We start from the raw sequence: 24,012 nt of genomic DNA on the forward strand, positions 1-24,012 counted from the left end.
CAATCATGCTAGGAAAAGGTGAGGGCAGCAGGAAAAGAGGAAGAGATGGATTGACTAGAGCCAGGGCCTTTTCCATCGAGGCTCCTGCTTTGTAGAATATGCTCCTGGAAGAGGTGAGAGGAGCCCCCACCCAACCCCGCCAACAAGAGATGGAGTGACTCAATAAAGGAAGCCACAGCCCTCAATTTGCAAGATCTGAGCAAGGCTGATAAAGATAGGATGTTTTGGAGGACATTGATTTATAGGGTCGCCTTAGGGTCAGAAGCGACTTGACGGCACTTAACACACACACACATTTTTGTCCTGCCTTTGCAAACCACCTTGCCAGAGGCACTGGATTCCCAGAAGTCCCAAGAGGAGGGCCACAGCTGCAGGGCGAAACATTTTGGTGCGTCTGGTTTGTAAAAAAAGGTCAGCTCTTTCCAGAGCCCCCCTTCCCTTCGTGGAAGTCCTGACTAGTCACACAAAGCAGCCTCTCCCACTTTTCCAACTGCCCTAGCATACGTCAAATGCTAAAAATATACAATGAGCTTTCCGATCATTACTTTTCCATTTCAGCAGCTACAAGCAACCGAGAGGCCAGATGACAACTAAGGAAAAGTGGCTTTGTCACTAACGTAAAGAAGGCAGAAAGTAACAATTACATCCCTATGGAAGACAGTCAGACTCTTTGGCATTTGTAAAAGTGTAGGGAAACTTTTACTTTATGGGTGCTGAAGATCCGGGGGGGGGGGGGGTGTAGATAAGAAAGAAAGAAAACCCCAAACAGCTGTACTTCCTAGAGTGCAGAAAGAAAGCCAGCAAACAACCTGAAGATACATGAGTGGAAATTTGTTTCTGCAACTGAATTGCGTGTTAGGCTGGGATGTGTGCCTACAAGTAAGAGGTCTGTATTTGACAATTCCAGACAAGCACCCCAAAAATATAACAGAGGTATGATTCAGAATTGCTAAGAATCAGTGCTCCTGCCACCCTATGCTTGCAAAAATAAGTACAGAGAACAAGGAGCGGTGGGTCACCCCAGATACCAGAAAGGAACCTTTCGTTTACTGGACAATTGCTTTCTCTATCACCAGCACAAACAGATTTAAGAGTAAACAAGCAAGTATACTCAAATGAGCTTCATTTACATGATTTACACAAGCCACTGGTTTTTTTTTTACCATAGCACCCTGCCTATGGGTGCTGTTTCCGTACGGAGTGGTATTTGATTTCTCGAGTTGAGTCTTCCTGCCTCTGGAAGCTATGAAAGGCTATTTCCCTATAAAGAATGAGCAAATGGGGAAAAGCATATTTCCAAACTTCCTTAATATTCAAAATTTTGTAACAAAATGGGCAGTAAGTAGATGCGAGTAGGGTGAAGTGCCTCCCAATGACTATGGATGCTGCCTTGCACCACACTGAAATGTCACGTAGGACTAAATTTTTCAAGGGCAGAATGGAACTTTCCTGCCTTCCTTTTCCCACTGCAGCCCACTGATCTCCATGAAATGCTCTAGCCACTTGAAGTGGTTGCTCATGCAATCTTCCTTGTGAGACTGTGCAAGAACACAGCATTGGAAGAGAGTATTAGGTATGCGCAGTTAATCACGAGTAGTGGGTACACAGTCCAAATTATGACCCTGGGGGGGGGGGGAGCAAAAGGATTAGGCTGGCTCACTTCACAATCTCAATAACTTTGACCTAAGGCCGCAGCAGAGAAGCGCAGAGCGGTAAGCTGCAGTACTGCAGTCAAAAGCTCTGCTCACAACCTGAGTTCGATCCCAACGGAAGTCGGTTTCAGATAGCCGGCTCAAGGTTGACTCAGCCTTCCATCCTTCCGAGGTCAGTAAAATGAGTACCCAGCTTGCTGGGGGTAAAGGGAAGATGACTGGGGAAGGCACTGGCAAACCACCCCGTAAACAAAAATCTGCCTAGTAAACGTTGGGATGTGACGTCACCCATGGGTCAGGAATGACCCGGTGCTTGCACAGGGGACTTTTACTTTTAAGGCCGCAGCACTGTGAAGCCAAGCACACAATTTCTTACATATATAAAAAGCGTACCATTGTCACAAGGTTTCCAAACCACTGGTGAGCAAGCTCATGGCCCACGACAAGCGCCACCCACTGGCGGGAAGAGGAACATGAATTTTTGGGATCAATCAGCAGTGCAGTTTCCCTGTGCATAAGAAAGAAAACACAGACTGAAACAGTGTGGCACAGAAAAGAACCATTTTTTAATATAAAAAAACAGCTAGCCAACCTATGTATCTTATCAAGACCTAAAATGTGCATCTCACTTGCATGCGAGTATAGTTGGAGATAAATTTTCCCATCTGCTAGAATGCCACAAAGAGGGAAGAAATTCTAAGAGTAGAAAACCACCACTATAACTCTGCAAAGTATGAAACCCTGACCCTGCCTGAATTCTATTATATAATTGGGCTGGGGGGGGAGTTAACAGCTTAACAGATAAGGGTCCTCGTTTTGATGCCAACTTGCTCTTTTTCATAAGTACTTTGCCCCCAAATATTCTTGCAATTATCAAAGCTATTGGTATTGCTTCAAACCCACCAAAGTCTGTCCTGAAAACCCTTCTAACAAAAGCACCATTAACAACGTTTTGCTGGATTTGGGACACCTTTTATTGAATGGCATCATTGAGACATGGGAGGTGGCTTCTAGGTACTTGAAGCTCTTCTGGTTTGGCAGAACATCCAACGTCACAGCTGGTCCATCTTCACTTACTGACTGCCTAGAATTATGCCCCTCACCAGACTGCCAGTTGACAATACTGACTTTGATGGACCAAGGGTCTGATTCAGTATAAGGCAGCTTCATGTGTTCATGTGAAAGCCATGGAACCAACATGCTCTAAAATAAGAGGCGCTCCTTATCTTCTCAGTTACTGTAGCATAAGGCCACTGAGTACGACAAGCCTAAAGGTTTTCCTGCCAGTTCGGAACACCTGGAGAACAGAAGTTAAAGAGCCAGACCCAATGACTACAAAACATGAAATGGGGGATGAGTTAGGGTCACAAAGCAGCAGAGATCAGATGGGAGGGAGGGCAGGGGGAGAACAGAATTCACTTATGAAGACAAGAAAGAATACTTTTACTACCCTATCTTAGTACCAAGTACTAGAGGATGCACCCTTCCAAACATTATTCTGCAGGGAGCCCCAGGTATAAACTGACAGCATTTCCTTACTTGCAGCATCCCAACCATGAATCATCAAGCTGCAGATCAGAGGACTGGTACCAGAGTGCTTGACAGAGACGCTCCTTCAAGAGCCTGGCTATTTTCTTCCAGTGAGCTTCTGCATCACTGGCCTTTGCAAGAAAACAAAACTAGAAACCCCTCCAAGCAGCTTTCAGTACTTAGGGGGAGTTATGGATACTGGTGGAACATGGGACACTGCTCATGGGGAAAAACTAGCTTAAGTGTGCTACATGCAGCTCTGAACAGGCATACAATCATCTTCCTGTAGATTTAATGTTATAGAGTTGATAAGTTTATAAACGTGTGCACAGCCCAAAATGATTTTGAAGAAGAAGAGTTGGTTTTTATATGCCGACTTTTTCTACCACTTAAGGAAGAATCAAACCAGCTTACAATCACCTTCCCCTCCCCACAGCAGACACCCTGTGAGGTAGGTGGGGCTGAGAGAGCTCTAAGAGCTGTGACTAGCCCAAGGTCACCCAGCTGGCTTCATGTGCAGGAGTGGGGAAACCACTCAGTTCTCCAGATCAGAGTCCACCGCTCCTAACCACCGCTCTTAATCACTACACCATGCTGGCTCTCTCTTTGGGAGGGGGGATACACACTGTTTGAAAAAAATAATCTGGAGCTCGCCACTCCAAATACGTAAATATCAAGTATAATCTGGAGCTCACCACCAAATATGTAAATATCAAGGATGGTGAAAGATATGGTTTACTTTCACCTTACTCCAACTACAAAACAAAGTAACAGTTTTCTGGCCTCAGCAAAGGTCTCCAGAACAACCATTGCTCATGAGCAGGCCATGAGACGGCATGGTCTCTACCCATCCACTCTCAAATGTTCCCCTCCCATCATAACCATGGTAAACCATCAAGGTCAACCCTGATGGTGACCACCATTAAGGTCATAGAGGGCTTCGAAACCGTCTTCAAACCATGCTAAAAGGAAAGCCCTAGCTGGCCTTAATTACAGAGAATGGTTAAGTGCACTTAAGAAAAGCAGAGTAAATCCAGTCCTGAGAATGAAGTGGGAGAGAAAGAATGTGTGATCCTGCATCCTATTTAGGAGCTTCTTATCCACGGTTAAGAATACATCTGCCCTGGATCACAAAGGAATAGGAGAATGAGATGCAACAAAAGATCTTAATCAGAGTTGCATTTTTTTAAAAAATATGGTTTTAAACCACCTCTAATGGCTTTATCTCTCCCTCCCCCAACCACCCCAGAGATCTGCTCAAGTATACATTTTAGAAGAGACCTCAAGTTGCCTAAAATGGAAAACAGCTTGGAGGAAGTTACTTGAACATTAATTAAGACAAATGGAAAAATTAGTCAAAAGACACACAGAAGGGAAGAAAGACAATATTTAACAGCATACCTATAAGTAACAAGGCCCCAGTTCTCCATGGCACCTTTATAAAATAAATACAAAGGTTTATTGATACAACCATCTCCTAAAACATTATACAATTTAAAGAAAATGTGGATTTCAGAGATAACACAAGGTACTTTACCAGCTGCAAAGTCTGCAATAGCAATGAGATCAATTTTTGGGAGAGGGTAAGGAACATTGAAGTAGTCCTTATAAAAAGGCAGAGTTTTAGCAGCAACCTGCAGGGAAGGAGAAAAATGTTAGTGAACATTGTGTACTAAATCAAAATAAAGCAGGCTCGATATTTCAAACTGACTCCAAGCAGGGCATGACTGGCAGGAAGTAACAACCCTGGAAAAGGGCCCTGCCTCCCAGGGAGAAAGAGGAACAGCCTGCTTGCCTTCGGCATCGCCTTCATTGATATTGGACTAGCCTGGCAAGATACCTACGGGAGAAGTCCAAGTGGCCATAAGGGCCATTCCAGACCCGACTTCAAAACACTGCATCTTAATTCTTACTCCTGTGTTGCTGCAGAAGTTCCCCTTTCCCCTCCTGCAAAGAGGCAGATGACTGGGAAGCTCCCAGGCACCCAGCCACTAATCAGATCAGGCAGCAGCTGGGGACAAAGGGGGCATAAATATCTCAAAGCCATTTACCATGCACCCCTAGTAACCCTACCAAATGTTGAAGGATATAGTATAATGCTTGTCCGCTCCTTCAGCTCATAAGAAGAAGAGCTGGTTTTTATATGCCAACTTTCTCTACCACTCAAGAATCAAACCAGCTTACAATCACGTTCCCTTCCCCTCCCCACAACAGACACCCTGTGAGGTAGGTGGGGCTGAGAGAGTTCAGCGAGAACTGTGACTAGCCCAAGGTCACCCAGCTGGCTTCATGTGGAGAAGTGGGGAAACAAACCCAGTTCACCAGATTAGCCTCCGCCACTCATGTGGAGGAATAGGGAATTAAACCCGGTTCTCCAGATCAGGGTCCACCACTCCAAACCATCGCTCTTAACCACTACACCACGCTGAGAAAGTGTGTATGTCGTACAAGACATATGTAATTTAACGCTGTATCTCTTTGGAAAGTTGTATACCCAAGCTTTGGCTGAGTATGTATCCTCCATAACTCAAATCTTTACTACTAGAGAGAACCAACTTGGCTATGGAGTCCTCATTCATGGGGGGATCATGGGGGGATCAGTTTGGCAAAATATACTCTGGCTCCCAGAATCCAGTGACCCCTAGCACAAAAACGCTGGCCACCTTTGCATTAGATAGTAGCATTCAAGAACTGACATTATTAGCAGCCAGTTCAACACTGGGAAAAGCAAAATTCTCTCTTTTTGAGAGCAACTCTAGGCTGCCATGGAACCCATTGCGGGGATGGTGTTTTACCTCTAATGCAAACTTTCCTTGCTCTGCTTTGCCAACAGGAGTGTAAACACGGACTAACACACCATCAGTAGACCTGGTCTCAACGAAATCATATTCTCCCACCACGAAAGCGACGAGATACGTGGACATCACGGGGGTGCGGGCAAACTTCACTTCCACCAGGCTTTCGTCATCAGGGTAGGGCCTCCGTTCAGTGACGTTCTTTCCGAGGAAAGAGGTTTGAAAAGTTAAATCAGTGGGAAAGCTGCACAGGAATTCACACGATGGAAACTGAGAGAAGAGTTGAGATCTCATGGGCTATTTTGCAGTGCTAAATGGGAAACATGGAGTCTCACAGCCCTCCTTCCTAACTATACAAATTCAACTACTGTGTTCTCCCATCATCTCATTCTCCCACACCCACCTCTAGGCTTTTCTGCCACGCTGCTCCTCACACTTGCAACAGCCATGTGTGACCTGATTCATCAAGCTCCCCTGGATTCATCCAGCCACTGCCGTCCTTGAAACCTCACCTCCGGACTCACTTTAACAAAGCCCTTCCTGAACCATCCTACCCTTCTGTTGTTATCACCTCTAAATTAACACCCCCTACCCTATTCCCCAATGCTTGTCAATGTTGGCTATCTTCCCCCTACCAACCGCTGCAAGGCATTTCGCTTCACCCAAGATATTTTTGGTGCTTCCCGAGAGTTTAGAAGCAGAAGCTTGTACTACCCAAGAAGCAGCAAGCTGTGTGTTCTGTGCAGCGTATTTGTTTTTAACGTAATTTAGTCCCTCACACTATAAAAAGGAGGGCAGTAGGTCTGAGTCCTCTAATCCACATTTTACAAACTACCAATGCCGATGTAATGCAAAGGAAGGTGCCCTAATGTACGGCAAGGCAAGCTCTAGTTCCACGAATGTTACCAGTCACTTCTGGACCTTCATGAAATTTAAGTTGCCAAACACTGCCCTATGGAAGTTCTCAAAGCATTCCCTGTTCATAAATCTGTTCCTTCTGAGGAAGCAGAACAGCCTACTGACAGAGGCTGTCGAAGTGCAACTATAACAGGATATTCAAGAAGGGCTTACAAAGGCCTTGCTTATATGTTTCAAGTCCTTAACACTAATTCTGGCAACCTGTTCACACAGAAAGAGGAGAAAACAATGGAAGCACAGAGAACGCCCAAACTTTTTAATGTGAACATTACCACTTCCATCTACCACTAAGAGTGTGCTCATCTCTCCTATAGGTAGGAGCCAAGATGAATGCCAAGAGACACAACTTTCCTAAAGATTATCCCTTTCTGCACTCCTGCTTTGTGTGTGTGTAAAGTGCCATCAAGTCACAGCTGACTAATGGCGACCCCTTTTGGGAGACAAGAGACTAACAGAGGTGGTTTGCCAGTGCCTTCCTCTGCACAGCAACCCTGGTATTCCTTGGTGGTCTCCCATCCCAATACTAACCAGGGCTGGCCCTGCTTAGCTCCTGAGATCTGACGAGATCAGGCTAGCCTGGGCCATCCTAGCTGCAGTCCTGCTTTAGAAGTAGACATAACACTTTATCATGATAGTTGCATCTGAATACATGGATCATGACTAAACTGACCAGAACCAAACATCTGAAACTATGAGGAAATTCAGACATCGTGCCCGATTTCCCACCCACGGATTGGAAACTGGAAGTGTACAGCAGGCTCACATGTTCTCTGCTCTTCCTTGATTTGGTGTAACCCATAATTTAGTGCCACATCTGCACCAGAGTAAAGCTGGAGGATTGCTTTGAAAGTACAAATGTGAGTTCCAGGATTGCTCAGAACCATAATCAAAAATAGGTCTGCAGACCATAGCTTTGGATAATACTGGCTAGTTCCGTAGTTAAGAAGTGATGTCCAAACTGAGCCAATAGCATGCAGAGATGGGAGTTTTGCCACTCTTTGAACTCAACAAGGTGTCCCTCCTGATACAACACTTGGCTCAGCAAGCTGAACCCTGGTTTCTTCACATTCGGTTCTTAACCATGGTTTGAACTGTGGGCCAGATATAAGTCTGCAGGAGGCTCAAGAGTTGCATGAACAGCTGAGAAGTTTCACATTTAGGAGAGCCTTAGTCATCATGTCAGGTTGCATTTTATCAGTTCATCATTTTAATCAAGTACTTACCATATTTGACAAAGCTACCCTGTCTTTAGGAACCACCAATGAGATATCAAACGTTGCCTTGATGGAGGGCTCATCCCAGCAAGGGAAGGCTCTACGAGCATCAGTGGCCTGGAGGAAGTCACATGATTAACCAAAGCATTTGAGGACAAGATTTAAGACAGCAATCGTACAAGAATAGATAAGGGAAATTCCAATGAGCTACATTCTTAACTAAAATGTGGCCTGCATAACAAGACAGCAAAACAGAAGTGCACTGCAAACACCAAGGCGAACCTGAAGTCAACTGAAAGGGGGAGGAGGAGGAGAGTTGGTTTTTATATGCCGACTTCCTCTACCTTTTAAGGAGATTCAAACCGGCTTACAATCTCCTTCCCTTCCTGTCCTCACAACAGACATCTTATGAGGTAGGCGGGGCTGAGAGAAAGGCATTCCGCACAGTGCCTAAAGATCTGCCAGCTGCTAGGCCAGGTCACGTTCTATTTTTATTAACAGCCTTCCATTCCTTTGACAGGTGAGTGAAAACCAGTGAATTTCTAGAAAAGCAGCAGCAAGTGCAACTAAAGCTAAGAAAGCAGCTGGTCTTCTCCTTCAGAGTCCATAGAGAAAGGGTTGCAGTTTGTAGCGGAAGTAGGAAGGGGTTAGGAAAACAAAACAAGAAGCAATCCATACCTCAAACTGAGTAACAGCAGCAAAACGAGTATCTCCAGAAGGGGTGGTGTATTTACTTCGATAGAAGCCTTTCATTTTATCATTCAGCTCTCCAACAAAATCTATCTTTAACGTCCCCATCCCTGTGGACAGAAGAAAAAAACATCAACAGATTATGATGCCCTGCTATACAGAGTTGATAAAACATAGAATGTTTGGGGGGGGGGCTGAGGTGACAAAGCTGTCTGCTGCTCTTCTGAAAGAACTTCCGTCCGAGCCAAAGACCTACGGATCCAGGCTTTTAAAGCTAGATTCGAGTCCAGCAGCACCTTAGAGACCAACAAGATTTTGGGGGTTTTATCTTCCAACATTATATTTGTTATCAAACAACAGCAATGCCCTTCCACATTCTACATTGGACAAATCAGTCAATCCCTATGCAAAAGAATAAATGGATGTAAATCTGACACTCAAAAACCACCCGGGGAACATTTTAATCTTTCAGGTCGTTCCATTGCTGCCAGATCTCAAACAGAGAAGATTCAAGGGAAGATTACAACGTGAGATGGCTGAACTTGAGTTCATTTACAAGTTCAGAATTTGAGTTAATTCACAAGTTCAGAACAATAGACACACACACCCCGGGGGAGCTGAATAAGGACAAGGGATTCGTATCTCACTACAGATGCTAATTTTCTGCGCCCAAACATTTCCCCTCTGCTCTAATCAAGATAATGACTGTGCACATTGTACCTTTGCATCCTGAGTTCCTTCTTTGCAACACCCCTCCCACCTTTTGACTGGGATATAAGGACTCAAATCTCCATTCCAACTCGTATCTGATGAAGGGAGCTTTGATTCTTGAAAGCTTATACCCAAAAATCTTGTTGGTCTCTAAGGTGCTACTGGGCTTGAATCGAGCTGTTGGACAGCAGACCAGCACGGCTACCTTCTGAAACTAGCCTTTCTAAGCCCATCCCAGTCCATATACCGTTTACCCAGTTTCAGCAAACTATGGCCTATATTCAGTCAAATGTACTGTTCAGCAAAATATGGTCTGTATTATATGGGCTGAGGAGGGGGTGCAGATAGATTAAGGATACTGGAGCAGAAAAGTGCTAGACTTCATCATCTTACTTCTGTCTCTAATTTGTTAATACAGAAACATGATGTGTACAGTTCCAGTCCAGAGGATTTCCAATATACATTCATTAAGCAAAGCGTGGATTTGGGACGGAAACGTGAGTCAAGATTTTATACACTCAAAATGCTTTAAGAACTGTGTAGAATACAGACCGCTGACAGATAATTTAATTCCTTGTGTAGACTGTAGATATATCTTATTTTTTTTAAAGTATGATTAATTTTGTTTAAATTAATATGACTTATTATGAATATGATGATATATTATTGAAGAGGTCAGTGTTTTTAATGTTAAGTGTAACTCAGCCACATCTTATGATAATTCTTAAAACTGAGATTAGATTGCTTCCCAATCCAAACAATACATTCTTATAAACTAAAATGTTAACATATTCTAGTTTCACCTGATATTTTTCCTGACTTTCCAGATGGCAAAAACTCACACATGCACTTAGGTGGCATTATGAGCAACAGCTTGCAGTTCTTGCTCTCCAGAACCGAGAATATTTGCATTTTTGTTAGAACAAACCTAAGGCATCTATATTTTTAAGTTTCATAAATATGCCCAACCGTACAATTCTGTATGCTAATGTATTTTATATTCCTAAAGCAGTAAATCAAGTGTAGATTTGCTAGGTATATATTGTTTATATTACAGTTTCTCAGTATCCCCCATTACTTTTTGGAAAAATTTACAGCTCTATGGAAAGGTAATGAAAAAATAGCAGGGACCAACAGCACATTCTTAAGGAGAGTTACTCCAATCTAAGCCCATTGAAATGAATGAGCTTAGACTGGAGTAACTCTCCTTAGGAATGCACTGTTAATGAGAACCAAGGAGCACTAAGAAGAGCAAGAGATGGGAAGGTTGGGTAATTCAAGGAGGTTTTGCAGAAGAAGTGGATTTGGACCAACAAAGCGAGAGAGGCCATGCTGTGAGGAAGCACCACAAATGAAGATGGAGATCGGGGAAGAAGCTAAATGCACTCATGAGATCAGATGGCATAAGAAAGAGTGGCACAGGCAGAGACAAAGCAGTGAAGGCAAGGCTGGAAACCAGAGAATCCTCGCCACTGACACCTCAAAAAATCTGATGTTAGCACCCCACATTTCAAAATTCTTTTCGAAGACCATGGGGACGGTTTTAAAAAGGTTTATAACTTGGCAATGATTTTTTTACGCAACGTATCAAATCCCACCCTAGAAACAAACAACAAGCCCCCAATGTGACAAGCAGGTGTACATTAAATGCCTCAAGGAACACTAATTCAGCCAGCACTTTCTGGATAACAGCTTCCAGTTCCTGGCAGACGGACACGCGGCAAGCCTCCACAGCAAAAGTTTTACTATCACAGAGCACCAAACAATGCCAGAGACACAATTCCGCAATCTAAAGGTGTTGTGTCCTAAGGCAGTGCGTAACCACCACAGGGGTGGCGCAGGAAATAAAGGACTAAATTCTGGTTTTGTTTATTTCCTCCCCCCCCCCAATACACTATGCCCAATGCTGTTCTTGGGGGGGGGGGTCCCCTGAACACCAGAGGCAGCATTTGGGGAGGGGCACAAGAGATGCAATGGGAATGGGGAGGAAATAAAGTTCCATTCTACAAGAGGAGCTCCATACGCTGGATGCAACCTACAGTTGCCAACGCTTGCTTGAGGAAGTCCTTGGAGATTTGGAGGCGGTACCTGGTGATAGAGCCAGTGGGGAAGTGATGCCATACAATCTAACCTCTGACGTTGCCACTTCCTTCAGGGAAACTGTAATCTGGAGATGAGTGGCAATTATGGGAAAACTGCAGGCCTCACCTAGAAGTTGGTAATTTATACAACCTACTATGATGGAGCCCTGGCCTAGATGGCCCAGGCTAGCCTGATCTCATCAGATCTCAGAAGCTAAGCAGGGTCAGCCCTGGTTAGCATTTGGATGTGAGACCACCAAGGAAGTCCAGGGTTGCTACACAGAGGAAGGCACTGGCAAACCACCTCTGTTAGTCTCTTGCCTTGAAAACCCCATAAGGGGTCGCCATAAGTCAGCTGCGACTTGACGGAACTTTACACACACACACACAATGATGGAATATGATAGGTACTGTGGAATGCAGGCAGGACAATGCTACTGCAGTCATTTTGTTTGTGAGCTTCCTAGAGGCACCTGGCTGGCCACTGTGTGAACAGACTGCTGGACTTGATAGGCCTTGGTCTGATCCAGCAGGGCTTTTCTTATGTTCTCATGTTCGTATGGAACCAAAGGTCTCATCTAACAAGTCAGACCTTACATTCTTATTTCTCACTTTTAATCGGCCCAATCTATATATGAGTGATGTTAACTGCACATGCAGCACCAGAAACAGCTGCTGTGTGCCTAGCTCCTGCCTCCTTGTTCTATCACTAGCAGTTAGCGTTGCCAACCTCCAGGTAGTAGCAGGAGATCTCCTATCATCACAACTGATTACCAGCTGATACAGATCAGTTCACCTGGAGAAAATGGCCGCTATGGCAAGTGGACTCTATGGTATTGAAGCCCCTCCCCTCCCCAAACCCCGCCCTCCTCAGGCTCCACCCAAAAACCTCCCGCCAGTGGCAAAGAGGGACCTGGCAACCCTACTAGCAGTACTTACCAGTGTTGTAACATTCCATCCAGCACTTTCCATTTCACCTGTCAACAGCCGCCAATGCAGTGGAGCATTGGTGGGCAAATAAAGCTGCAGTTTTATGCCACAATAAATCTGCTAGCTTTTAAGATACAAGACGGTGTTACAGCTGAAGAAGACCAACATTTGTCCCTCTTTAGGTGCATGCATACCAGCAATACCTCATATGCTGTCTTCTAATGGGCTTCCTGCCACTAGACTGTGACCACGCTTCCTCGGGGAGGGGCTGGGGCTCAGTGGTTGAGCATCTGCTTGGCATGCAGAAGGTCCCAGGTTCAACCCCCAGCATCTTCAGTTAAAGGGACTAGGCGATATGACCTCTCTACCTGAGACCCTGGAGAGCTGCTGCTGAGTAGACAATACTGACTTTGATGGACCAAGGGTCTGGTTCAGTATAAGGCACCTTCATGTGTTCTTGTTCTTCCTTATCCCTTCCAACCTTCTCTCTCTTCAATCTTCCTTTCTTTTACCCTCTTTCAATACTCCCTCCCTTCTACTCTTTCCATTATTTATTTCCTTCATTCATACCCCACCTTTCTCCCCAATGGGAACTCAAAGCTGCTTACGTCCTTCTCCCTTTCTCCATTTCATCCTCACAACAGCAACCCTGCGAGGTAGGGTAGGCCGAGAGTGTGTGACTGACCCAGTATCACCCAGCAAGCTTCCCTGGCAGAGTGGGGATTTGACCTTGGGTCTCCCTGAGCTTAGTTTGACACTGATCACTACACCACATTGGCTCTCATTTCCTTTATTACCTTTCACGTGCCTGTCTTGCTGTACTTCCCTTGCTGGCTTTAAGGTGAGCTAAAATGCAATGACAGAGAGGTTGCAGAGGTGGTGAGATGACAAGCAGAAAAGGAAAGAGTCAAACTTCAGGCACCTCCTAAAAAGTCCAGGCTGCAGTTACAGCTTAAAGGGTAACAGGTTAATCAAATCTGCACTTCAATGTGGTATAGTGGTTAGGAGCAGTAGACTCCAATCTGGAGAACCGGGTTGGATTCTCCACTCCTCCACATGAGTGGCGGACTCTAATCTGGTGAACCAGGTTCGACTGCACTGCCTCGGGGTGGGGGTGGAGTCCCCGTTTTTGGAGGTTTTTAAGCCAGGGGTGGGGAACCTTTTTTCTGCCAAGGGCCATTTGGATATTTATAACATCATTCGCGGGCCATAAGTGTCTGCCATGTTTCTCCACGGCCCGGGTGGGAAAGGGTTAACAGTTTCTTGGGCGGTCCTAGCAGCTCCATAGCTAATGACTCTTCTGCAAGGGGGAAAGAAGGTTCCTTTTCTCAGCAAAACAAACATCCGCCTTGAATAGAGGCTATTGCTGTCCGTGGGAGGGGGGCGGATCTTAGTCTTAGATTCTTCTGAGCTAGAGATCTGCCAGGACCCACGAAGGGCCAGATAAAATGATTTTGCGGGCCTTATACGGCCCCTGGGCCTGGCGTTCCTCACCCCTGCTTTAAGGAGAGGTTGGATGGCCATCTGTCGGGAGCACTTTGGTTGTGGGATCCTGCATGGCAGGGGGTTGGACTCGATGGCCCTTGTGGTCTCTCCCAACCTTGTGTGATTTTTTTGTGATTTTGTGATTCTCCACTCCTATACGAGTGGCAGACTCTAATCTGGTGAACCAGGTTGGTTTCCCCACTCCTCCACATGAAGCTAGCTGGGTGACCTTGGGCTAGTCACAGTTCCCTTCGAACTCTCTCAGCCCCACCTACCTCATAGGGTGTCTGTTGTCGGGAGGGGAAGGGAAGGAGAACCTTAAAAAGTAGAGAAAGTCAGCATATAAAAACAAACTCCTCCTCTTCTTCTCTTCATTAAGGGGGTACATTTGCTTGAAACTACTTCAACCCAACAGCAGAAGGGAGCGTGTGTGTGTGTGTGTGTGTGGAGAGGGAAGATTCACAACAAAAAGCAATAGCGTAACAAGAGCAACCATGGAAAGAAAAGGAAAACAGAGGATTTATGCTGCCCCAAGCTCAGCCGAGAAAACCCATCCCATTCCCCCAGTACCTGTCACATCCAGAATCCCTTCACACACACCCCAAATAAAACCCATCCCCTTTCAGAGGGTAACCTAGGCCACCTACCACAATTACAGTTGGACAAATGCTAGCAAACCTGGGCCATTGAACGCCTAGAGGTTTTCTCAGGCCTCAACAGAAACATTCCATTTCTACCACCTCCCTGAACATTTAATTTGACTTACTTGGGCTCCCACATGGCAGCCATTTTGTGATGGCGCCAGCTATCCTCTGAAAAAAACCACAGCATTTTCCCGCAGGCTCAGTGAGGTTAGGAGCCTTGGATGTACAGCAGCTGGGAGTGGGTCACGGCCACTTTGCATGTCTTCTTCTGTTTGTTCTGTACATAGTAACCCGATGCACCCCTCTCCTACACTGCTAGCCCTCTGGCCTTATTTCGTAATGAGCAGCTTCAAAGAGAGACTCTGGTTTAAGGTTCCTGAGATGGGAATTCATTCGCAGATTGCATGCTATCAGCTTTAGACTTTTAGAATAAAGCAAGATTTGCTTTTTCTTTGTGCTCACTAGGAATGCGTTTTCTGGTAGTCATTAATACAAATGAAGGACAACTACCAGTCCCAGAAGCCCAGACCCTTCGTGGATTCCTGAAGAATACAGGATATTTTTGCATGTATCTCTAGGATTAGAGGAAGGGAAAGTCCTTACTCGCTATCCAGGAAAGCCCTTTCTGTCACTTATTTTGAACCAATTACTGCTTGTGTTTAGGGGGAGTTGGTTCCAGGTTATGGCAACACAGAAATGTTAGATTTAAGTTCAGTTCCAATTCACTAAGAAAACCACCCTTCTATGAATGGCTTTGTGGTTCAAGTTCAGTTTGCCTCCTTGATCACACAATTTATTTCTACGCCCCTTCTGCGGTGTGCAATTCACTAATCACTCATCCAGGACAACCTTACCAGCCACAAGAAACCAGGGAAGAAAAAGTGTGTGTGGGGGGGGTTGAAACGTTACTGTTAGTGCACACATTTCAGCGTGCTTTCCTCAACCTCAAATCTCCAAGAGGACATCAGTAAGAAGTGGTAAAAACAAACCTATCCCGCACTGTAGTCCAAATTTGTGGAAGCACCTTGAGTGAGAAGCGTTGTTTTCCTGTTCTGTTCAAAGCACACCAACCACCACCTGATTGGGTGATGTGCAATTTACAACTATCAGAACCAATACGCACTACCTGGAATTGAAACAACGGTGCTCTAGTACCACAGGATGTACACACTTTGGACAAGAGTGATTTGTGCCCCTAAATGAAGAACGTCTAGCTGCCTGGGCTGCTAAAATTTAAAAAAGAAAAAGAAGAGTTGGTTTTTATATGTCGACTTTCTCTACCACTTAAGGGAGAATCAAACCGGCTTACAGTTGCCTTCCCTTCCCCTCCCCACAACAGATACCCTGTGAGGTAGGTGGGGCTGAGAGAGCTGCGACTAGCCCAAGGTCACCCAGCTGGCTTCATGTGGAGGAGTGGGGAAACCAACCCGGTTCACCAGATTAGCCTCCGTCGCTCATGTGGAGGAGTGGGGAATCAAACCCGGTTCTCTAGATTAAAGTCCACCGATCCAAACCACCGCTCTTAACCACTACAGTGGTAGCACCAATTTTGAAGCATTCAGTCCTGATTTAAGGGACTACAGGAGCACAATTCCCTGACTTCCTTTTTTCTTTTCTTAATTTTTTTTAAATTAGAAACATTTATTCTTACAATAAAAGAAAAAGAAAAAACCTAGATATAATTACTTTGAAAAAATCAAATACTGATGATAAAAATTATTTAAAAAAACAAAACTAAAACAGTGCTAATATAACTAAAATAGCACTTAATCAAATAATACTCTATTGTCGAAGGCTTTCAGGGTCAGAGTTCATCGGTTCTTGTAGGTTATCAGGGCTGTGTGACCGTGGTCTTGGTATTTTCTTTCCTGACGTTTCACCAGCAGCTGTGGCGGGCATCTTCAGAGGAGAGACACTGAAGGACAGTGTCTCTCAGTGTCACATTCAGTGTCACTGAAGGAGAGACACTGTCCTTCAGTGTTACTCCTCTGAAGATGCCTGCCACAGCTGCTGGCGAAACGTCAGAAAAGAAAATACCAAGACCACGGTTACACAGCCCGGATAACCTACAAGAACCAATGAACTCTGACCGTGAAAGCCTTCGACAAAATACTCTGTCTATTTAACTAAAATTAGCAATATTATTATATCACTCCCTCTCTACAATTTGCACATTTAGAATGCTTTCTCCATCCTTAAAATTGTTGAACTCCAGTGAGCACCAAGTTCTTCGGTATTTTTATTGTTATTATAGTATGTCATCTTAAAGCATAGGTTTCTTTAACCTTGTTGAGCCAATTATTTAAGTCAGGGAATTTATTGCTTTTCCAGTTTCTCGCAAAATTTGTTCCAGCAACTGTTGACATATGGAGAAACATAACTCAAATATCCTTTGGTTTGTCTGGAAAATAATTTAATACAATTGTTTCTGGTCTTACTGGAATAACAAATTCAAGACCATTGGATATGATTTCAATCACTTTCCTCCAATATGTTTGGGCTCTACTGCAGCTCCACCACATGTGTAGAAAATCTGCGCCAGCTGAATCACAATACCAACATTTACTAGCATTTTCATCCAAGTTACACATTTTTAAAACTCTGCTTGGGGAGAGTTGTCATCTTAAATAATTTTTCTCTAAATGCAAGACTTATTGTAAAATTTAAACCCTTTGTGAGTATAAAGTGCATTTCTTTTCATCCAACTCATAACCTAATTTTTTATTTCATTTCTCTTGAAAAGGGGGGGTTAATTAACCTATTTTGGTAATAATATTACATATAACTTACTTACAGAGATTTTAACCAATTTTAATAATTGTTCAAATTCGTTAAGGATTCTGGGTATGCCCTTCTTGATCAATTGTGCTAAATAATTTCTTATTTGAAGTTACTTAAAGGGGGTCAATACTTTTTTTTACTTCAATTCCCTGACGTCTGTGGTGCTTTCTGAGATGTGCAGGCTGAACGGTCAGGAATTTGGCAGGGGAAAAAACACTTGCAGGGTCTTACCCTAACAGGACATGATACAGTGACAAGTACCCTTGATTTATTTTTATTCTGTGACCACAAAAGCAATAGCTCTTGGCAATAAAAGGCCTTCACAGTACCCTCCACAACACCCTCTGGCAGAGCTCGGCTGTCTGTTCTGGAATTAAAAATAACAGGCAAGACACAGACTCGGTGTCCGGGCGTTGCTAGGCTCCGTAATGCTCACAAGGCAGCCAACAACCCCCTCCGCAGAGCAGCCAAGTGAAAACTTTTCTCCCCTCCTGAGCCGAGTCGCGAGAGATATTTTTTTTCACAACTGTGCGTTTAAAAAGTAGGACAATGGCTGACACGGATATCTGATGGGAGACAGAGGGTGCAACCAGCATATTTTTTTTTAAGAAGAAGAAGTGTAATGGAAGGAAATTTACTCCTGCTGGGAGAAGATACTCTGTAAGCAAAAGTTCTGATTTCCAAAAGAGTGGATTCCTAAGATAAAAACCATGCAAGTTCTAGCCTCTTGTTTATATAAAAGTACCGAACCTGCTTTAGTAGGAGTTTTTATTCTATTAGACAATGGTCCTTATTTCATTTTAGGAGGAGGCATGACTTGGGAACCACTGTGGTATTTCTTCTCTATCCCCCCCCCCTTTAAGTTGTCTCTGGTAGGAGGGGGACACAAAGTCCACAGAAGCAATTATGATGTCACTGCTAATGTCAGATGGGAGCCTCATCACTAACCCCCCCCCCAATGAGCACAGCTGACTGACAGCACGTTCAACGTGAGCTGCCACACAGCCACAAAGACGTCTCCAAGAATTCAAGGCTAGCATCCTCAGCCACGCCACAGGTGATACCCAAGGTCCCTCTTTCAAGAAGCATGTGCTATTGAAGGCACTAGTTTTAAGGACAGGATAGGAATCAAAACCATTGGCTGAAGGACATTTCTTCCCCCAACACCTGCCTGGCTAGATCAAGTGGCAGAACAGACATCCCATTCTTAAACTGTTGCTCAAGAAGAAGAAGAGTTGATTTTTATATGCCGACTTTCTCAACTACTTAAGGGAGAATCAAACCGGCTTACACCTTCCCTTCCCCTCCCCACAACAGACCCCCTGTGAGGTAGGTGGGGATGAGAGAGCTCTAAGAGAGCTGTGACTAACCCAAGGTCACCTAGCTGGCCTTACATGCAAGAGTGGGGAAACCAACCCAGTTCGCCAGGTAAGTGTCCACTGCTCATGTGGAGGAGTGGGAAATCAAACCCAGTTCTCCAGATTAGAGTCCACTGCTCCAAACCACCGCTGTTAACCACTACGCCACGCTGGCTCTCACCTCATCATACATGACTTGTTTAAATATGAGCTTAAGATACTTTTAGAGTGGTGGTGGAAAGTGCAGTCAAGTCACAGCTGACTTATGGCGACCCTGTAGGGTTTTCAAGGCAAGAGATACTCGGAGGTGGTTGGCCTTTGTCTGCCTCTGCGTGGGCTTAGAGAGTTCAGAAACTGTGACTGGCCCAAACTCACTCAGCAGACTTCATGTGAAGGTGTGGGAAATTGAACCCGGTTCTCCAGACTAGAGTCCACCACTCATAACCACGATACCACGCTGGCTCCCACTTTAAGAGTACACCTAAATTGGAAGTATGCACGTCATACAGGTAAGCTCTTCCAGGAGCTGGAATTGGATTATTTGACCATATTCAACCATGCCCAACAATGGGAAGGACTTTACCCCTCTGCCCTGCTCAGCCAGTGACTCTGGAGGAAGGAGGCTGCTGGTCTTCCCCAGGAATTGTCTGCCCTGCAGCTACCTTACTGCATCTCCACCTACTCTCTGCCTATGGCAGCTTCACCTTCAGCAGGTCACACTGGATGGGAACTGGTGGAAAGAATGCCCAGAGAAAGAGGTTGGCCTACGTGGTTATTTCGTCCCTTCCCACTAGGATTCCAACTTATTCTCTCTTCCTCCCCTTTCAAACACTCATTTAAAAGCAAATCACTTATAGAAGGTATTTGACTGGTTTGCCATGGCATTAAAGCCAATAAGTTGGTAAGGCCCCTGTCCTCTCCTCAGTTGAGACACCCCAATTTGACCCCCAATCTCCTGAGATGTTCTGAGATGTACCCCCTCAAAAGCCTGAATTGCAATGGGTATTCTTGGGATACGTTTTCAGAGAGCATCTGGCCAACCACATCCAGAGCACATTCCAGCATGGAGGCAGAATGAAGCATTTACATACCCCTCAGCTTCAAAGAATACATAATACAATCATATCCCTCTACAAGATACTTCATCGCGGCAACATGAACCATTTCCTGCTGTAGACCCTTAAGTATGGCTAGTCCAGTCCAGTCAGTGATAACCTAATTAGCCTAACATCCATTCCACCCAGGATGAGCCATCAACAGGACATTTAAATCCATCACTCTTTGTCAATATGGCTAAAACACCCATCAATGACCTTACCCTGGAATGTCCGGTGTCACTTTCTACTCTTCCAGCTGAATTTTGATGGCAGTTACCTTCAAACCGCCCAGTCAAATCCAAGCTTCATATTTTGGACCAATCAGGTTCTTGGGAAAGTGGGTTCCCACGTTTAGCTATGGGACCCTTCCCCATAAAAAGACCATCCCAGGTCAGTGAAAGTGTGCCAGGTTTCTGTCAATACTTGGACACCCCCACAAACTGCTTTGTGGACTCCTCTTTCTCCTCATTGGATTTCTGCTGCACAGATTCTCAACTTCTCACCCATCTTGGATCAGGTAGTATTACCCACTTTCCCTCATTATCCTTACCTCTTTCCCCACCTCATTATTTTACCCCATTTCTTTACTCCATTCTCAGTTGTGTATGTGTGTGCACGCGTGAGTGCTTAGGGAATCAGCTTTCATGTGCTTAGTGTAGGTTCTGCACATAATTACTTCTTTTTATTTTTATTTGGTATCCAATAAAGTTACAACTACAATCACTTTCTCCCTTTCTTTATAATTTTATTTTGGGGTAGCCCAACTGAGATCTATCCTGGTACACAAAGATGACACAGTCTTATGTTATTCCTTTCTGGAGCCCTTTTTAGCTAATTTCCCCTGCTCTGGCTCCAGTTTGGGGTAACAAGTTGTGAAATTCAGGAAGGGGGTAGATTTCAAGATGAGAGAAGAATATCCTCCTGCCTGGGGAATGGGACGTATGGAGTTGTGGGCCCCAGCTAAACCAGCGGTCAGATTGAGAGCCAAAATCTACAGAGGATCCTGTACCTGTTTGAAGTGTGCTGGGGAAGGAAAGTGTCACCTTCTCGTCTTCGTTCTGGTAGTTGAATCCTGTGGCATGGATTTCTAAAAAAAGGAGGGACAATGAATCGGTGAATACAGCAATATGAACCAAAAACAATTTCACACATTCCTTACAGTCATTTAAAACTTGTAGTGTAAAATGGAACTCAGACAATATCAAACTTCCATCTGTCAAAAAGGTGCAATTTCTAACTCTTGTGATGCCAAAAGAACTTGAGGGCAGTTTCACCAACAGCTCCAGAAACAATTCAGAGTCTGAGGCCCTCCCTATGCACCATTCATCCAATCTACTCCCATCCTCCCCTTTCATATTCACCTATTCCTGTTTCACTCTCACCTGGTTTGTACATAACAGCTACTCTGCACTGACATGAATCTACGAGGACATTAAGAACCTCCTCAGAAGGCCAGCTCTGGTGACCCCATAGCCAAAAGCACAGTGAGCAGTAGCATAAGAACAGCCTTGCTGGATCAGACCAGTGGTCCAGCATCCTCTCTTACAAAAGTGACCAACGAGTTACTCTGGAGGACCAACAACAGGCGATACCTATCCATCTAGTACTGCTCATACAGCTATATATAGCCTTGAGCAGAAAATAAAGGAACAAAAAAGCTTTACTTAGTGTTATTCTTTTGGAATTTAATTATTGCCCCTGTCTATAAAAAAGGAGGATTAGACTGTCCCAAAAACTATCGCCCGATCAGCCTCTTGAACATTATATCTAAGATCTATGCTAAATATCTAGAACAACGACTAGTAAAATGGACATATAATAAAATCATTGGTCATGAAAAAATTGGATTTATAAAAGGATGTTCTACAGTGGACCACTGTCCCCTTTTATCTTGCCTAGCAAAAATATATATGAAATCAGGTACAAAAAAGTTACACGTTGCCTTCATAAATCTAAAAGGAGCTTTCGATTCAATTGATCGGAACATCCTTTGGAACAAATTAGAGCCCCTGAATATGGACCCCCGTCTTCTATATCTCATTGAACAACTCCACACAGGTACCTTTTGCCAGGTTAAATTCTCGGATGAAGGCCATTTAACACAAAAAATTCCCACCTTAAAAGGAGTAAAACAAGGCTGTGTTTTAGCCCCTCATCTTTTTAACCTATTTTTAGCCGATCTTCCAAAGATTTTTAACCTAATTGACCGTCATTCCCCTAAGATTGGAAATTTGAAAATCCCACTGTTACTCTACGCCGATGCTGCTGCTATTTTATCTTTTACAAGGGTCGGCCTATTAAGACACCTACAACTGTTCGCTGATTATTGCAAACAAAACAAATTGCAAATCAATTACGCCAAAACCAAAATCTTAGTTTTCACCAAAAGATGGCACCTTTCAAAATGGTCCATCGATAATGTACCAATAGAGCAGGTCAAGTCTTTTAAATATTTGGGCCTCACTTTTAACTACAACTTAACTTGGACAAATCACAGAAATAATGCCATCAACTTAGCTAAATATTCAGCATCACAGATTAAACTTTTTTTTTTACTTAAAAGGGAACCAATATGTACCCGCAGCTATTCACGTTTTTACAGTTAAGATATTGGCGCAACTTCTGTATGGAATACCTGTTTGGATAGAAGCATTGAATAAAAATTTAGAAGCTGTACAGACTTCCTTCCTTTGGCAAATACTAGGACTTCCTAGTTGCGTCCCATTCCAATCTATCCTTAGTGAAACGGGAATGATGACTTTAGAGACCAATGCTTGGCTCTTAACTTTTAAATATTGGATTAAGATTCATTTTTCTCCAAATGAAAATCGTCTTACTCCCTTCCTATTAAAAGAAGCTGTAGATACAGAATGGTTCACGCTTATCCCACACAAACTGAAAATCTTGGGATTTGATATAGACAATTTATTGATGCTGGATAGACAAACCATTTTCCGAGTTATCAAGCAAAAATTACTTGACCATGAAAGACAAACAATTCTGCCCACAACTCCTTTGTCTTGTTCTCCATCCAAATTGGGTCTTTCCCCCAATTTTGGATCGCTTCAGGGTTACTTTTATTTTTTAAGTGAGCCCTCCCTCTGCAGGGCTTTTATGTTAGCTAAACTAAAAGCCTTCCCATCGGCGGTTTTATTTGGGAGATTTAGTGGTACCCCTTTGGAAAAGAGAATTTGTGGCTGTGGCTTGAACCAGATAGACTCCATCTATCACATTTTATTGGAATGCGAAATGCTAGTGGACCTATGCACTAAATTTTTAATGCCATTAATTCTTGATAGGAATTCTTCCCTCCACTCCTTGTTTAGACTTTTAATGAAAGGGTATGATGCAGAAATTACTGAAATAGTAGCCATGTTTCTGAAGCAAGCTTTAATGATAAAAATTAAACAAAAAAGATAATAGCTGCTATTTCTGTTACTTGTAGACACTCGTTTTTTATATATACCTTATATCCACTGTATTCCAGCATACCCCATTTCATTCACGTCTATTGATAGACTGATATTGATGTTTTGTTATTTTGACAAATTCTGGAATACCTGGAACGATCTTATATGCCAATAAAGGTTTTTGAATTTGAATTTAGAATTTATTGCCCCTGTAAATTTTGCCACAGAGCAACAGAATCATTTGTATCAGATCATAGCCACGTCACCTGTGCCTTCATACTGCCAGGTGCCTCATTGGAGGAGAAGGAGAGTTGGTTTTTATGTCAACTTTCTCAACAACTTATGGAAGTATCAAACCGGCTTACCATCACCTTCCCTTCCCCGCCCCACAACTGACACCCTGTGAGGTAGGTGGGGCTGAGAGAGCTCTAAGAGAGCTGTGACTAGCCCAAGATCACCCAGCTGGCTTCACGTGGAGGAGTGGGGAATCAAACCCCGGTTAGCCAGATTAGAGTCGTCCACTTCAAACCACCACTACACCATGCTGGCTCATTAAGGAGTAATTAAACTGGCCCTAAGCTCATTAAATATAGGACACTCCATGAGCATATGTTTGATAGTTTCAACTATGCCATGTGAGCATCTACATGTTCTGTTTGACTACGAAGAACAGGCTATGGATACAGAGGCCAAGGCCTTCACCTGGGGCAGCCTCC

The 24,012-nt window shown here is 44.0% G+C and overlaps 1 protein-coding gene across 1 annotated transcript in view; it reads right to left on the bottom strand.

The window, feature by feature from the left end:
* Window positions 1–24,012, bottom strand: part of NPEPPS (aminopeptidase puromycin sensitive) — a 109,766-nt gene that overhangs the window by 43,304 nt on the left and 42,450 nt on the right. The window contains exons 3-9 of the mRNA XM_056863851.1: window positions 20,896–20,973; window positions 8,788–8,909; window positions 8,119–8,226; window positions 5,978–6,178; window positions 4,720–4,816; window positions 4,584–4,617; window positions 2,046–2,160 (exon numbers count right to left, since the gene is read on the bottom strand). Coding sequence (XP_056719829.1) covers window positions 2,046–2,160; window positions 4,584–4,617; window positions 4,720–4,816; window positions 5,978–6,178; window positions 8,119–8,226; window positions 8,788–8,909; window positions 20,896–20,973 — 755 coding nt within the window. The remainder of the gene's footprint in view (window positions 1–2,045; window positions 2,161–4,583; window positions 4,618–4,719; window positions 4,817–5,977; window positions 6,179–8,118; window positions 8,227–8,787; window positions 8,910–20,895; window positions 20,974–24,012) is intronic.

This window comes from Euleptes europaea, chromosome 18, assembly GCF_029931775.1.
Source record: "Euleptes europaea isolate rEulEur1 chromosome 18, rEulEur1.hap1, whole genome shotgun sequence".
NCBI lineage: Eukaryota > Metazoa > Chordata > Lepidosauria > Squamata > Sphaerodactylidae > Euleptes > Euleptes europaea.